Source organism: Platalea leucorodia, assembly GCF_965183815.1.
Source record: "Platalea leucorodia genome assembly, chromosome: 4".
NCBI classification, from domain to species: Eukaryota; Metazoa; Chordata; class Aves; order Pelecaniformes; family Threskiornithidae; genus Platalea; species Platalea leucorodia.
The window spans coordinates 67,646,765-67,662,174 of NC_138826.1; the positions used below are offsets into that span (position 1 = coordinate 67,646,765).

Here is a 15,410-nt window from a genome sequence, read left to right on the forward strand (position 1 = left end):
TGAACCTAATTCTTTAACTCATATATGGCTATAGTAAATAAATTTTTGAAGAGTTGATGCCTAAAGTGTGCTTTCTGGAAAGTATTTTTGCCAGTAAAATGAGTACGTGAATTCACAAAAATAAAAACATGAAGGAACAAAAAAATTTCTATTCAATAGTAAACTTTAATTGAAATATTAATATAATTTTTCAGTATCTATCAAGCATTCTTGATTATAAATTGCTTCCATGACTAGGAAGCGAGAATGAATGTGTAAGTAATTAGGTTAAGATGAAGATCAGAGCAATTTTTTTGCAGCCCTTTCATCATTTATAAAGAAAATTCACTCTTGGTGTTGAATAATACTTTATGATTTCCTCTTCCTGAAGGTTGTATATAGTTACAAGGTGGCTTTCTGTGTAAGGTTTTTTTGTCTTTTTTAAATTTTTAGTGTATATTTTAATGTGAAGATAATGGTAAGTAGGTTTTCAGTATTAAAAAAAGAAGACAGATATGTGCATCATTCAGCAGTATTGGGTGGTAGAAATAAAAGTTTCTCCGTGTCAGATATATCTGTTTTCTTGCAGGTAGCTGCCAAGAGACAAGGCTCTTTGAAGAAAGTAGCTCAGCAGTTCCTCTTGATGTGGTCCTGTTTTGGCACTCGAGTGATTCGGGACATGACTTTGCACAGCGCACCCAGCTTTGGTACTTTCATTTTGTTACAATAATTGCATGCCACAGTAAAAATATCTGTATCCTGGCTTGTAATGTACAGTTTAAGTGAAACCATAACCAGTTTTCACATGCCCAGGGCCCTATTAAAAAGAGTTGGGGCTACTGACATTTGGAAATAATGCTCAGACAGATGTCTGTCTTCAAGATCTAGCCAGGGGAGCTGAAAACATTACAACTTCCTTCTGTTTGTTGTTAGCCAGTAGCTGGAGTTATCAGTCACAGGTCAGCTGGAGGAGTTGATTACAGGAGCATTGCCTAATGCACTGCAGTGCAAAGTGAGCCTGGTTACCCGAACCACGCTGACCATGTGTTATGCTAAGAAAGATGACTTTGCACTGAAGTGGATGAAAAGCTCTCCAGCAAACCACCTTGCTAGCTCTGCTTTTAAAGGACATAGCATTTTAAACTGCTCTTTGCAAAATGAGTGTATTTCTATGCCCTGGACAGATTGTCTTCCATTCTATTAGAATTCAGTCAGGGTGGAAAAACAGGCTTTTGCTTTTTGAATGAAAAAGCGTATTGCTTTTTTACAGTTTCAAAAGGGGATTTGTTTTGAATCCTGGGATGCAAACAGTTCAGATTAAAATCAGTTAAAAGCAGGAATGATTGAAAATGTACTGCTGTGTCAAGAGTGTGAACATTCACAATCACTTGGGACCAGATTTTGCATAAGGGATGGTTTTTATAAATGCACATTTGTCAGAATATGTCAGTAGAAGACGAATAATGAATTTACGAAGGCACTGCATTGAACAACTGCAAGGTTTTCTGCCAGATGAGCTTTAATGTCCTTTATGCTTTTAGAACCATCTAATAGCATGAATTCAGATACCATCAAAGAGAGGCACAATATAATCTGTATTTATATTTTAATCTGAAACTACTTTCATTGGCTTCCCATTGTAAAGAGTTTTCCAAACAGGTATTACTGAATCACCATTAGGCAGCAGGATAGTGCACATCCCCAAGATGATCACAATTTCCATCTGCTAGCTTGTGTTTTCAGCACCAGTATCCTGGTCACATCTATTTTCCACCTCCTCTAGGACTCATTTTCTCCTTGAGTTACTGCAGTTTTTCTTTTGTTGTGGGCATAAAAGTAGCTGATACTGCTTAACAGTATACTTTCCCCCAGTGTTCAAAAATCTCTTTGCATGAGTGTTGAATAAATGCTGAATTTTGTTTTCTAGCACTTTGGGTTGCTACACTTCTCTCTGCAGACATAATCCCAACCTGTGAAACACACTGGTACCCAACAAATGAAAAAACATCCTGCATTAGTGTAGTGTTGAGGTTACACTGTTACAAGTCATGAAATGCTGACATTAAAGTACCCCTAAGGATACATTATTCCTACTGAGTTGCACATTACAACATCGTTTTTATTACTGTTCAGGATATGTTTGTAACCTAATCAAGCATTCTCTGTTTCAAAGCATCAGTCACCAAAACATCTTTAATCAAACAGGGATTCCCCAAATAGTTATTAGACCACCAGTTGTCTGGAAGGTCTGTAGAGTGATCCTCAGCTGTGATTTTTTACTTATTAACAGAAACATTTATGAACCTGCCATGTAGTGAGAAAATGTGAAGATCCAGAATTATTCATTGGTTTGAGTTTGGGACCTACTATAATGTAATATAATATATCAGATCTACTAAAACAACTTACCTGTTGTCTCTGTTATAAATTTGGGTCTTGAATTTTTCATTTTTGAGAACTTTAACTGCTCAGCTAAATTTGTAGGTTTTTGTCTTTGTCTTTTTAGTTCACTGAGAATATTTGTGTATACAAAATGCGTGATTCTCCTTCTTACATGGACACATACCTTTTAACATAAATTCGTTATGTTTATATGTAACCATAGTCAGGGAAAGAATGTACTGGTCATAGCTGATGTGTTTTTCATGGGTGTCTGGTGTTATAATTAGAACTGGATCAATAACTGCTTTTCAATTTGGTAACCAAAGCAAGAGTTTAAAAAAAAAAGTCATCTTGCTCAGTGCGAAGCTGACATAGTTTGGGATTTTAATCAATTCAGAAATCTTTCTTTATTTTTTAAAAAAAAGTAAAATCAAAAAGAAGTCTTTTCCATCTGCCATATTTTGGTACTTAGACCTCAGCAGTCTTGAATCAGTGTTAATCAATCACTGCCACAGCAAGATTTCTAACCAAAAGGCTAGAGGATTTGTCCTGCAGGAGGGTTTTCTCATCTTTTCTGTTGAAGCTGTTTCACTTTGTACAAACTACGTAACCACTTGTTGAGCTGCAGAGGTCTGCAGCCTGCTAGGCGGGTTCTCTCCTGGGAGGTGATGTGACAAGCGTTGGTTCAGTCCCTACTCTAACCCTTGTTTATACAGGGTGGAGTTTTCCCTGCGCAGGTGCAACTCCACTGGATGCAGGAGGAGATCTGAGCCTTCAGGTTTTCAAAGGGGAGAATGATACCCAAACCATATCCTCATCCTATCAGGCAGAAGCCTGGGCTATCCCTACCTTGTTTCCCCCCAAATGTCCCAAGTATTATTTAGCCACGGACACAAATTTGTAATAATTATTTGTATTAATGATGCTACTCTTTCGCTGCAAGGCCATTTGACACATTGTTCATGAATTAAAGTTGAGCAAGTTCCAAAAGAATAACACCTGAATGTTAACAGCTCAGACCTAGATGGCAGAAACTCTTCTGCGCTTAATTTAAGACAGTTCCTTCTAGCTTTTCAGAATAATGTGTGCATTTAAGTGAGTTCTATGGAGAGAAACAAAGACTGATTTACTATTCTAAATATTTATACCTATATACCTTTGTTCTTAACTTAGATAAAAAGCTTTACATTTTTACTGCATTGGAAACTATTTCAATGGACTGATTTTTAATTATTTTTTCCACATAAAGGAATATATAGACTCAGATGCTCACAGTGTAATTATTTTTTTAAAAGTAAACCAATGTGTTAAACAATGGGATGTTTACTACATACAGGAGAGTATATTTTTACCTTTGAAGCATATGATACAGAAATCTGATTGGTGGAAATTGGAATACCTGGCACTGGGCTGGCTAGCACAGATTTGATTCTGCAGAGCTTTTAAGCATGGTGGCATGGGCAGGTTGAAACAATCCCTGGCAGAAAAAAAGCTCCTCTCTTGCTCCCTCTCCCTTTTTCTCTCTGCCTGCCTCCCTCCCTCCCTCCCTCCTTCCTGTCTATGCATATCAAAGGCACAGTTGGTGGCAGTGTTTGGGTAATGCATCCAGTGTATAAAGTAACTAATTAGTAATAGAAGCTCCATGATTTTCTCCAGATCTGGAAATCTCACTGTTGTTTTGCTACTTACACATAATTGCTGTATCTGTTAATAGCTGGTGATACTTAACTGTACATTAACTGGGTAATCATTGCCATGATTTCTGTTAACGCCTGAAAATTAGAGCCAAATGCTATTTATTCTTGTGACTACAGTCTCTTGAATGACTTCTTACCTCTTCCTAAAAAAGTGTATGGTTTGCCAGCCACAGTTGGATCTGTTTCAGTACTTAAAGATATACTTGAAAGAACCAAATAGTTTCATGTGAAAAACAGTAGCTTGCAAACACAGAATAAATTATTGTACATTGTGCTGAATAGCTATTCACTGTGTAGCTGAAATGTGTGCCCTGGTACTGGTTTCACTCTATAGCTTACATTTCGTTTGACTCATTTAAAAATGTAAAAATATTGCATTCATTCAGTACCAACAACTTGTTTGTCTAGTGTCTTTCACGCAAATTCTGGACTCAAAAACTCTATACAGAGTTTAAAAATACACAGTGGGAGAAATAATAGGAGAGGAAGAGAGAAATTCAAAAGAGTGACAAAAGCACTGGAGTGTTTTTAAATGCTGCATTCAGTATTGCCAACTCCAACTCTTCAAAATAAAGCATTAGACCCCCCAAAAACAAAGACATTTTTAAAAATAGCAAATCTTGGGCTTTTGTCATTTGCTTGCTAGCATTTTAGTGTTTAGGGTTCGCACTTCCAAACATTTTTATGAAACTACAAGCAACTTTCCTTGAAATTTCTTTTTTTAAATTAAAGCTGAGCAAGGCGTTTGACGGAAAACACTAAATACATTGAGCTTTATACCACCACATGAAGTTTGCCAGCATTTAGGCCTGTTTTTATTACCTTGGAAATACTTATCAGTAGTAAGTGCACTAAAGTCAATAGAAACTTTCCACTGAAAAACTGTAGTCAGAAGAAGAGCGAGCATTTTGTGGAGATTCTTGATAATCTAGGTTTCCACTGGGGAAATCCTAGGTCAGTAACAAGGTGATGAGCCAAGTCTGCTGTCTTTATTGCACTGCTAAATTGAATAGGATATTATTTAACAAGACTTTGAGCCCAAAAAATTTCTAAAGACAAATTCTCTGCAGTAGTTAAGTGAAGATCTCCACTATTTAACCTTGCAAGGCTGGGGAAACTTGTTACCATTTTGATTTGCATAGATATGTGAAACAAATGAAAAACTGAATGCTTCAGGTTCATTGAGTAGAGAAGTTGGGGTAGGGGTAGTTATGCATTGTTGTGGTAAAAGCTGGTATCCCAAGATAAACCTAACTTTCCTGTGAAGAAACCAATCATTAAAAAATTTGATTGAATTTGATACTTGTTGCATCTTTTTCCCATGGAAGTGTTTTTCCTCAAAATGTAGTAATGGATTTTTGAAAGGAACACATCTAGATGAGGCATTTTTTTTTTGTCTGGCAGTAGTTGATCTCCATTTCCCTCTCAGCTGGTGATCTTCCTCTGGTTTAAGCTCGCTGCTGGACTGGCAATTATTTTAACCTGACTGCATTTGCAGTTGCCAGAGTTATTTAATGACTTATATGAACATGTTTTAAATATTCCATGCAAGTCTAAATAAACATAGGAGCTTTTTCTTAAAAACAAAACAAAACACTGTATGATCACATCCTGTCTGGAGCTATTACAGGCACTCTGTGTCATGGAGTCTACTGCATAAACTGACCAAACTCCATCTTAGTATTTGTCAGTCTTCCCCTGCAAATGAATGTTATTCCTTTCAGGAGGACACTACACAATGTCTCAGCTTTGCTGCTTTGCTCCTCTAATTTTCCCCTGAAATGCATCTATGGTCTCTCCTTACACATCTGTTTTTGTGGCTATGTGTGCTCTAGGGCAAACATTTCTTCACCATCCCTGACATGTGTCCTTCTGTATAAATTATGGGAAGCAATTCACTTCCTTTCTGCAAAATGAATCCAGCCATGGATTTTTAGTCATTTAAAATCTACCCATTCCCTGCATCCTCCTGGTAATCTTCTCCATACCAGTTTCATCTTGTACTAATTTTTCTTGAACATGAGTGGCTAGAGTTATATGCAGTATTCTAAGTGAGGTTTTACCAGTGCCTTGTGCAATACTATTAAAACTCCTGTTTCTACAGAGGAACTATATAAATCAGACGATGATATAAATCTCTAAGGGCAGAACTTCTTACAACATGCTATTAAATTTCATTTCCATTACTCTAGTCCATAGCATCACCCAGTCCTTCCTCCTAACAACATTAGCAATGTCTCCATCTGTACTCAAATCTTACTCGAGGATGTGGCGGATAGCTATCCATATAATCTCCTTTTAATTTTCAAAGTGTTTTTTGACTCCATCCCCTGCATTTTCTTTTGTCCATACTCTTTCTTTAAGTCCTTTAGTCCTTCAGCCCTTAAGTTTTTCACATTCCTGTCATGGCAGTTAAGAGATAGTATCCATGGCATCTTCAGAGGTGAGCACAGAAACAGGCCAAATGTTACGCTGCTGATATGATTCAAACTGATAATTAGGAAAAGATAATGCAGCAGGAGTATGACAGAGCAAAGCTTTGGCACAAGTCTTTCCATTCAAGACATCCACAATTGCTGCTAATGCCTCTAGGTTTGGCAGTTAATGGATGTCTCATCCAGTCCAAGCAACGCACTGGAGATATACCATCAGGAGATTTGGAAGATTGTTTCTGCCTTCCTATTGATGAGTCTCTCATTTCTTTGTCCAACGACATAGGTAGTTCAGAAAATTCACGCCAGGATGTGTCACTAAGGCAGCCAGTTCAGGATTCTACTTCTGACAGAAACTTTTATCTGTCCCTTTAGATGAAAGGAAACAGTTCCACTGCAGTATAATCGCCTAAATGGTTCAATGCTAATGTAGGAGAAGAAAACTCGATCAAGTCCCAGCTCTCAGCTAGGCAGCCTCCTTGCACCCTAAACGACAATCATTGGTTGTATAAGCCTGTATAAATCCAGGCGTGAACAGAGTTTGCTAGTCCCCAGTTTTGCTTTGACCTCTCTTACCCTGAGTAAGAGAGAAACTTCAGTGATAGCAGTATATGGAGGCAGTCCTACTCAGTACTGTTTGTGTTGAATACCGTAATCATTGGTTTAATGAGTGTATTGAGACAGTCAATGGCTTTTTTGTTTGTTCACTTTATTACCAGGGTCTTTTCACCTTATTCACTTGATGTTTGATGACTACGTATTGTACCTGCTAGAATCACTCCATTGTCAGGAGAGAGCTAATGAGCTAATGAGGGCAATGAAAGGAGAAGGAAGCACAGGTGAGTTTGTTCTTTTAGTCATCTTTTGTTGTTTTGTTCCACTGGATTCACTATTTTCTATGTTAGAACATTTCTTTATCCTCATCAAACCCAGTGAGGCTTTTTCAGTTCCATCATGATTTGAAATAAGTCATTTGTGAGGGAGGCATCCCTGGTTAATGCATTCTGAAAGAGGCCTGCCTGGTTCATGATGCAACTCTGGGTGTCTGAACCCCATTCCTAAGCACATCATTGGTGTTTCAGTATGAGATTTTGGTACTGAGCCTTTTACCTCAGTTTGTCTAAGCCACCGTTGTATTTCAGTGAGCCCAGTCTTGATTCTCACCCTGGTTTAACACCAAAAAAATTCACTGATATTAATGGATTTTACCAGTCTAAATAAGAGGGAGAGGTGGGAGAAGTGAGCAAAGAGAAAAAACAAAGCTATCATTTCTGGTATGCTTATGTTCTAAGTGCCTGTACAGAAGCAGATTCCGAGTCCTGCTCCACTCACTCTGCGCTGACTCACCAGAACAGAAGTGAACAGAGATTGCCCTTAGTCTCTCTGCTCAGGGCAGCCCCTTGTAATGAGGGGTCCTCAGTGATCTACCATCCTTGCATCTCCTATTAATTTTAGCAAGTTTAACCCCTCTGTCATCTTTAGAAAGTTCCACTCTTCATTTTAGCTGTGGCTAAGTTTGTCACCCTGTAGATTTATGGAAAGAAGAACATTTCAGTGATTAGGGTAATATCTTCTATGTGTTGAAAGACCTGGATTTAATTCATTGCCCTGCCATAGCCTCTTCTTTTTTTGACAAACAAGTTGCTTATCCCTGTGTACTTTCACATAGCCTTAGCAGCTGGAACTATCCAGAGTGTCATCCTCTTTAGTCAATGAAGAGAGAAGGTCATGGCCAAAAGCCACTGGAATCCACTGGAGATTCCTGTTTCTTTCCAATGTCTCTAGAAGTAGTAGGAGTGCCTGAGTCAGACTGGACTCCTAATTTTAGGTATCTAATAGCATATTACAAGACTGTAAACATTAAGCTGTCTGTGCATGAGTTTCCTATCTATACAACAGGAAAAACAGCACTTTCTGTTAAGAGGTCTTATGAAGGTACACTGAAGGTTGTAATGCTGAATGTTATAGAAGTACCCTTTCAAAGATTTGTGATTCCTGCTATGCGTTTCTTGAAATACAGCCTACATAACTGATTGCATTAATTTTTTTAGTTTCTCAGTGTTCCTTGACTCTACCTTTAACTATGTTTGATTATTTTTCTCTCATCCTGCAGCAGAACTACGAGAAGAAATTATTCTGAGTGAACCAGCTCCTCCAACTCCCTCCCCAGTGCCATTCTCCCCAGCTAAATCTGCCACCTCAGTGGAAGTGCCCTCTGCCCCCTCGCCTGTCAGCAATCAGTCCCCAGAGTACGGTGTCATAGCAGCTACAACAGGTAGGCGTATGGCAGCTGGATCTGCTTGAAGATGGCTTTTGCACATGGTCACCTGAAACTGAGCCTGGGAACATGATGTGCTGGCTTTCAAGAGATGAGAAGCCTTCCCAAACAGAAATCTGTTTAAAGTATCAGTTATGCCTTATCACTTTATCCAAACATGATGTGCAATCTAACAGGAAAAAGATCTGATGTTTGGAGTCCAAAGGCCTAACAGGAGATCCCAGACCTCAGCATATCAGAATCTGTTCAGTAGCTGAGGCCTTCAGAAGAGCAGACCTGTCAACTTATTTCTAAATAGTTTTAAAAATCAGTTCAATTTTTCATATTTCTAGCAGTGCCCCAAAATAATTATTTATGAGTATAGCACTTCTGAGCATCTTCAATGACTTCAAGGGCAATCAGTCTCTCTGAAATATTTTATATACTTCAAGGAAATATGCCACATATTTTAAGGTTTATTTAGGTTTTCAAAATCCTGAACCACTAGTGGTTCAGGCATTCCTAGTGGGTAAATGATCTTCCCCTGTACTTGGCACTGGTGAGGCCACACCTCAAATACTGTGTTAAGTTTTGGGCCGCTCGCTACAAGAAGGACATTAAAATCCTGTAGTGTATCCAAAGAAGGGCAACGAGGCTGGTGAAGGGTCTAGAGAACAAATCTTATGAGGAGCAGTTGAGGGAGCTGGGGTTGTTTAGTCTGGAGAAGAGGAGGCTCAGGGGAGATCCTATCGCTCTCTACAACTACATGAAAGGAGGTCTCTTCTCCCGAGTGACGAGGGATAGGACAAGAGGAAATCGCCTCAAGTTGCACCAGGGGAGGTTTAGATTGGATATTAGGAAAAATCTCTTCACTGAAAAGGTAATCAGGCACTGGAACAGGCTGCCCAGGGAAGCAGTTGAGTCCCCATCCTTGGAGGTATTTAAAAGATGGGTAGATGTGGTGGATGACGTGGTGGATGACATGGTTTAGTGGTGGACTTGGCAGTGCTACATTAATGGTTGGACTTGATGATCTTAAAGGTCTTTCCAACCTAAACGATTCTATGATTCTATGATATTTGAGACCCAAATATGTTTAAATAGCTGTGCAAGTTTCTCTTGGGAATGTTGTACACATTGTTGATAACCTTCATCTTTTGATGTTAGAGACTAGGAATTACATGTCTGAAGACTATTTTCAGTTGCATACTCTATTATGGCAACTCATGAGGTAGTTGTATTCTGTTGGGCCCACAGATTAAAAAAATCTGTGCTTAAAGGTATTCAATTTGTGGTCAGGATTGTCAGAAAACAATAAGCACAAAACTGCCTTCTTGTTTTGTTCTGTATAAATGGGCAACCATCCTCTGTACTCTAATGTAAAACTCACTCACTGTGTTTTGGATGTGGGCAGGACAGTCTGCCTGTGTGATCAAAAGACAGTTTTTTCTTAACTCATGGGAAAAAAAAAGGCAGAAATGTGAATGACTTTCAGAGGGCGTTCCAGGCAGTGCAATTCCAGCTTTGCTGCTCCTTAGTGAAATGGCTGTATAATCAGAATGTGGAAACGATCACTTCTGTGACGTACTAGACAAGTTACAAAACCTTCTTGAAGGAATGTCAGAAAGTGATGATTTACCACACTGGAGAATTTGGCAGTGGCTAAAGGACTAATCAATCTTTCTGACAAATGTTTTTCATGTTTTCAAGGGGGCCACAGGGAAGCACAATGCGTAGTTGTGGTGGAAAGAGATTTAAGAACATTTGTCCCTATATCAAATTGTAAGGTTTTCTTACTGTCGGAGACTATACCATCTTTAATGGGAAATAGGATGGTATTACCTCCAGAAGAGTTAGACAAGAGACACATGATTTCGAGACATGGCAGGTGAGCACACTGCTTTGGATCAGGCAGCGCTGGAGGTGGTGTATATGTTTGGGTCTGGAAAAGTTGATTTTTTGGGTAACTTGCTGTGCAGACATTGTGGCCCAATGGGATCGTTGTGATGTTATAACCAGAACTTAGTATGATGCAGAACTGTACCCAGAAGTAAAAGACTGAAAAGTAGGGAACTGTGTGCTCTCCAGTGGCATTGGCAGGAATGGAGATTTGAGGGACTTGTGTTTAGGCTGCAGAGACTGTAACTCTATGTGACATCATAACTATTAACCCAAAGCTTATTCCATATTTATACAATAGCCTATTTGTCAGCTATCTGGGCTTCCACCTTCAGGTTACTTGACTTAGGTACTTGACTCAGGCGCAGATCTAGGCAGGCCTGGGAACTGCAAGGATCTTACCTATCCTTCCTGAATCCCACCAGTAATGCAAGGGAATGGACTCACACAAACATTACAAATGCAATTCCTTTTTGTTTTCATGTTGTTTATTATTTTATTACAGTCTGTTTTATTCTCCTACTCTCTCTAATTTTTTATGTCCTGATAAGGCCAAGGTCTGCTAGTTTGAAGTCTCAAGCCAGAAACAGGATCATTTGGGAATAATGGTTGAAGGACATATTTCCACAGTACAGGCAGGAGAACTTGACATAGTTGTTCCCATAGCAGAACTTCTTAGGCAAGAAACCTATTTCTGATTATTTTACCTCTCTGTTTTTTCCAGCTCTTCATTTTTAGGTTGTTTTAAAAACTTTTGTTTGGTTGAATTGGATTTTATTCTTATGGTCTGGTGCACACTTTTGCAAGTGTGAAAATCATTTTTGCATAGCACAAGCCAAATTTGTCAATGCCAGTAGTGGTCTGGTTAAGATTAAATATAAGTATGTGGCTATTTCCTGGTCTTAATTTGGGCATTTAGTAATACCTCCATTTCCCATGTTCATCATGTAGATGAACTGATCACCTTTTTACTTTGCTAACCATTACACCATGGGATGCAGGGTTCATTCACATAAAGTAGTACAAAATAACAACCAGGTTTCAGCTATAGGAAATTGCTATATTTTAAAATAGGAGTGCTGAAGATGTATTACGTGTAATCAAACTATTCCATATACAGGTTTGTGGCATTAATATATGGAATATTTTGGAACAGGAACCTCTGTTCTGGGCAGATATATTTAAATTACACTCTATTGATTTTCTTATGTGTCTCTTATGAGGTAAATGTAAACTGCTGCAAATGCTTTGCAAATCTTGAGAACTAGTTCTACTGGTTACCACTAGCTCTCAGTTCCCCAATTTAAAGCATCGTTAACTCTTTCTTCCTTGTGACATTGGCAATAAAAGTTAACTATTAAACTTGCATTTTAAGGTTTTTGCCTTCAGTCAGTGGTCAGCACAAAACCATCAAATTAAACTGTTGCAATTACATGATGCTGAGCAAAAGAAAGGTAAATCCTATATATAGCATTCTGTGGTAGAACATCTGGCATGGCTCAGCTAACATTTTGTTTAAAACTTTTTGTTAAGTTACTAGACATTTAAAAGCATAATTAGTCTCCATCTTTTCTAAATCACAAAGGCCAGATTAATGATTGTTCAAATGGCAACAATATTGTAATAAAAGTGATAGCTATATGGCTGACTATGCTATTCTCTCTAAAAGCCCCTCTTAAAGCTGTGATTACTCATTTGCCAGTGCAATGGTTTTTAGACAACCTGAAATGAACTCTGAATTGTAAGTAGTTCCTAATATGTTAGTAAACTAATCTATGCAGTTTACTGTTTAGTTTCAATAAGCATATGTGGGAAATAATTCTTCAGGTCAGCAATGGTCATTTAAGGTCACTGTTCTTCCAAGTCTAGGCTAGGTATTAAAGTTCTTGGAATCTGGCACAGGAGATGCACAGAGCTACCACCTCTCATATTTGTGTGTGTGAGTACAACAAATTTCTGTTTTTTTTCCTAAAGCTTTAGCTCCTGGACTCATATGAATATATGAGAACATTTGTTCTTGTTCAACAATCAGAGTTTAATTCTCATAGCTACAGAGTGTAAAAGTCAAGGATTCCAATTTCAAAAGGCAATTCTCCCCTTCCAAATGGAAGCGTTGTGTTTTTTCTAAAGCTGATAGTTAAGATGATAATCTCTTCGTTGTGTGGGGGCAGAATGGGGGTCTGACTCCAGATTTCTGATTGCTTGAGGTTGACAGTACTGCTTACTATCAGACATAATACACAGTGCTGTGAGTGTCTGGCTTGTACCTGGGTGGTCATGTACTCCAGCATAAAGGAAATATAAAATGCAGCATCTTGAAGCAACTTTTATTTCTTTCTGCACTGGTGTACATGATGGCACCAATGACAATGGGGCCGTTGTTGGACTGATAGCAGTTCCATTTATATTTGGCTCTCCTACAGGTCAGATGGCCTCCTGGTTAGTAACCTCAAAATCAATTTTTTCATTAAAAGAAAAAAGAAAAAGGAGTGATAATAAATGAACTTCCCTATTTTAATCGAACCCTGCATGTTCAGAACACAAAGCAGAGCAAAATGTTGCTCAATCACTATTGTTTTTGCTTATTTCAGAAAGCAGTTCAGTTGGGTTCAGTCATATCTAAAAGAGACTTCATCTCCTGGAGTTCAATTCTGCAGCCAGCTGAGGAAATTAATCATATAGGGCCGGGACATAGGCGGGTATCAAAAAGCTAATTATGAAAAACTTTCAGACTTACCTCATTTCTCCTTTTCTGCCCAACACAATGTTGGCAGTATCCTGGTTGACCCCATATATACATACACACGTCTGCAAATCTGTTGTCTTCTCTGTCCTTCCTCTCTGTCTTTGTGACTAGGTCACTGAAAATAACGGCATCCCTTCCACAAAGGCAAAGAGAAGTGAGGCAACTGTAGATTCCCAAGAACATCCTGAAAAAAAAATTTGAACAGCTTTCTGTCACTCTGTAAATCCAGAGTAAAACCGAACATACGTTTGTTTCTAAACCATAACCGCCAAAAGAAAGCAAGTATTTCCTAGAGCAGCTGTGTGAAGTACTGTCCTGTAGTACAAGGGACAATTCTTGGTTAGGAAAATTAAACAAAGATATTCATAACTCTTCCAGTGCAAGATGTATTCTCTGTATTTGTTTCTGTGTTGTCTGGACAGGCACAAAGCATGTTATACCCTAAACATTTATTTTAAAATTGAACTGAGGTAGCTGCCAGTTAGACTTGAATGCCAGGAGTGGCCAAGTCCTCTCATCCAAGGAGTCTGACTTCCCACAGGGAGCACATGAAACAACTTGCTGTCCTGGACTGACTCATTTTCTTCAGACTGAGATAAGATCCCTACTATTTTTCAAAAAAAGAAAAGGAGGCTGTCACAATGGCTAGGGCCAGTCAAATTAACCATATTTCGTAAATGAAAAGGATCTTTTGGCCCTGTTATTACCGCTTCTTGTTAGACCTAGGAAGGTCAAGAGATTTTTGGCTCAATGGCCAAATTTTTTCTTGGAAAAAATAAAATCAGGTCAAAGTAAAACTTCTGGTTTATGGTGAATTTAAAAAGTGGAAAAGTGAAAAAAAAAAAACAGTAATGTTACCTAAAAGTAAGTATTTGGTTTTTTTCACCATCTTTGTTGTCCTTCTTTTCTTTCTTTTCTCTTTGTTTTTGCCTTTTGAATTTAGGCCTGTTTTGAAACAAAGTTTCAAATATTATTTTGGAAAATAATGCTAGGAAAATATGTTGACCTTTTGAAATTGAAATGTTTCACCAAAATATTCTGCAGACAAGTTGTTGATATTTTCAAAACAGTTTTTCTCTTGTTTTCAAATGAAGCTATTTGGTGACCGTATAAGCAGTTTTGTCCCCTTCCACATAAACTGTATTTTCTAGTGAAGGTAGGCTTCCTTAAACACTTCTCCTCAACTCAAGGAACTGTGACTGCTCATAGCCACAGCAGCACTGATGTGCTAGCTCAAATGTGTATGCCTCGTCTTTGGTCTCAGGGATCTCAATGGTCCTCTTCAACTGGAGGACATGAAAAAACAGAAACTTCAAGAGTCGGTGACAGAAAATGCAGGCATGTGAAAACAGTCCTAGCACAAATATCCTTGGTTGTAACACATCCAAGGCTGTCTCTACTGTAAGAGCACTAAATCACACCCTGCTGGAGTATTTCAAGCTGTACTTACCTCGTGAAGCTCAGAATACCTTCGTTCACACCCAGAATTAAGCATTTCCCATTTCAAAAAAATATTTGTCTGATTTTGCCAAATAAAGTCACGCACACCTGAAGAAAATTATGCACGTCTGAGGTAGGCTTTTCATTCCCCAAAGCCATGGCGTGGACACAGACCTGGTAATACAATCACTTCCCCCCTGAATTAGGCCCTTTCATACTACAGGAAGTCCTAGAATCCACACTGAAAAAAACGAGTCACCTCCTGCAATTCCTTTTAGCTACTGAAAAGAGTCAAGAGTGCCCAGAGACCCCCAAACTAGTGTTCGCATTGGGTTAAATTCAGTGTTCTGGTCCTCATTTGCAGGGTAATCTCAGCCAGTATGGTCATGACCTCCAGCAAGAGCTATGTTATACTGGAACAATGGATCTGTCAGCCTCCTGAGTGAAAGGGGTGTGTGCAAAGGACAAAGGTTTCTCAGCAGCTGGCTCATGAATCTGGAGTTCCTGCCTGGAAGGGATCAGGATGATTAAAAAACTCAGCACCTTCCAAGCAAAATGGAAAACCCACTTCTTTGCTT

General features: G+C 38.6%; 1 protein-coding gene across 1 annotated transcript in view; it reads left to right on the plus strand.

Annotated features, from left to right (window-relative positions):
- Positions 1-15,410, plus strand: part of RFX4 (regulatory factor X4) — a gene marked incomplete at both ends in the record, with an annotated part of 98,195 nt that overhangs the window by 64,816 nt on the left and 17,969 nt on the right. Inside the window, 3 exons of the mRNA XM_082309277.1 lie at positions 573-686; positions 7,210-7,329; positions 8,604-8,765. Of these exons, the coding sequence (XP_082165403.1) occupies positions 573-686; positions 7,210-7,329; positions 8,604-8,765 (396 nt within the window). The remainder of the gene's footprint in view (positions 1-572; positions 687-7,209; positions 7,330-8,603; positions 8,766-15,410) is intronic.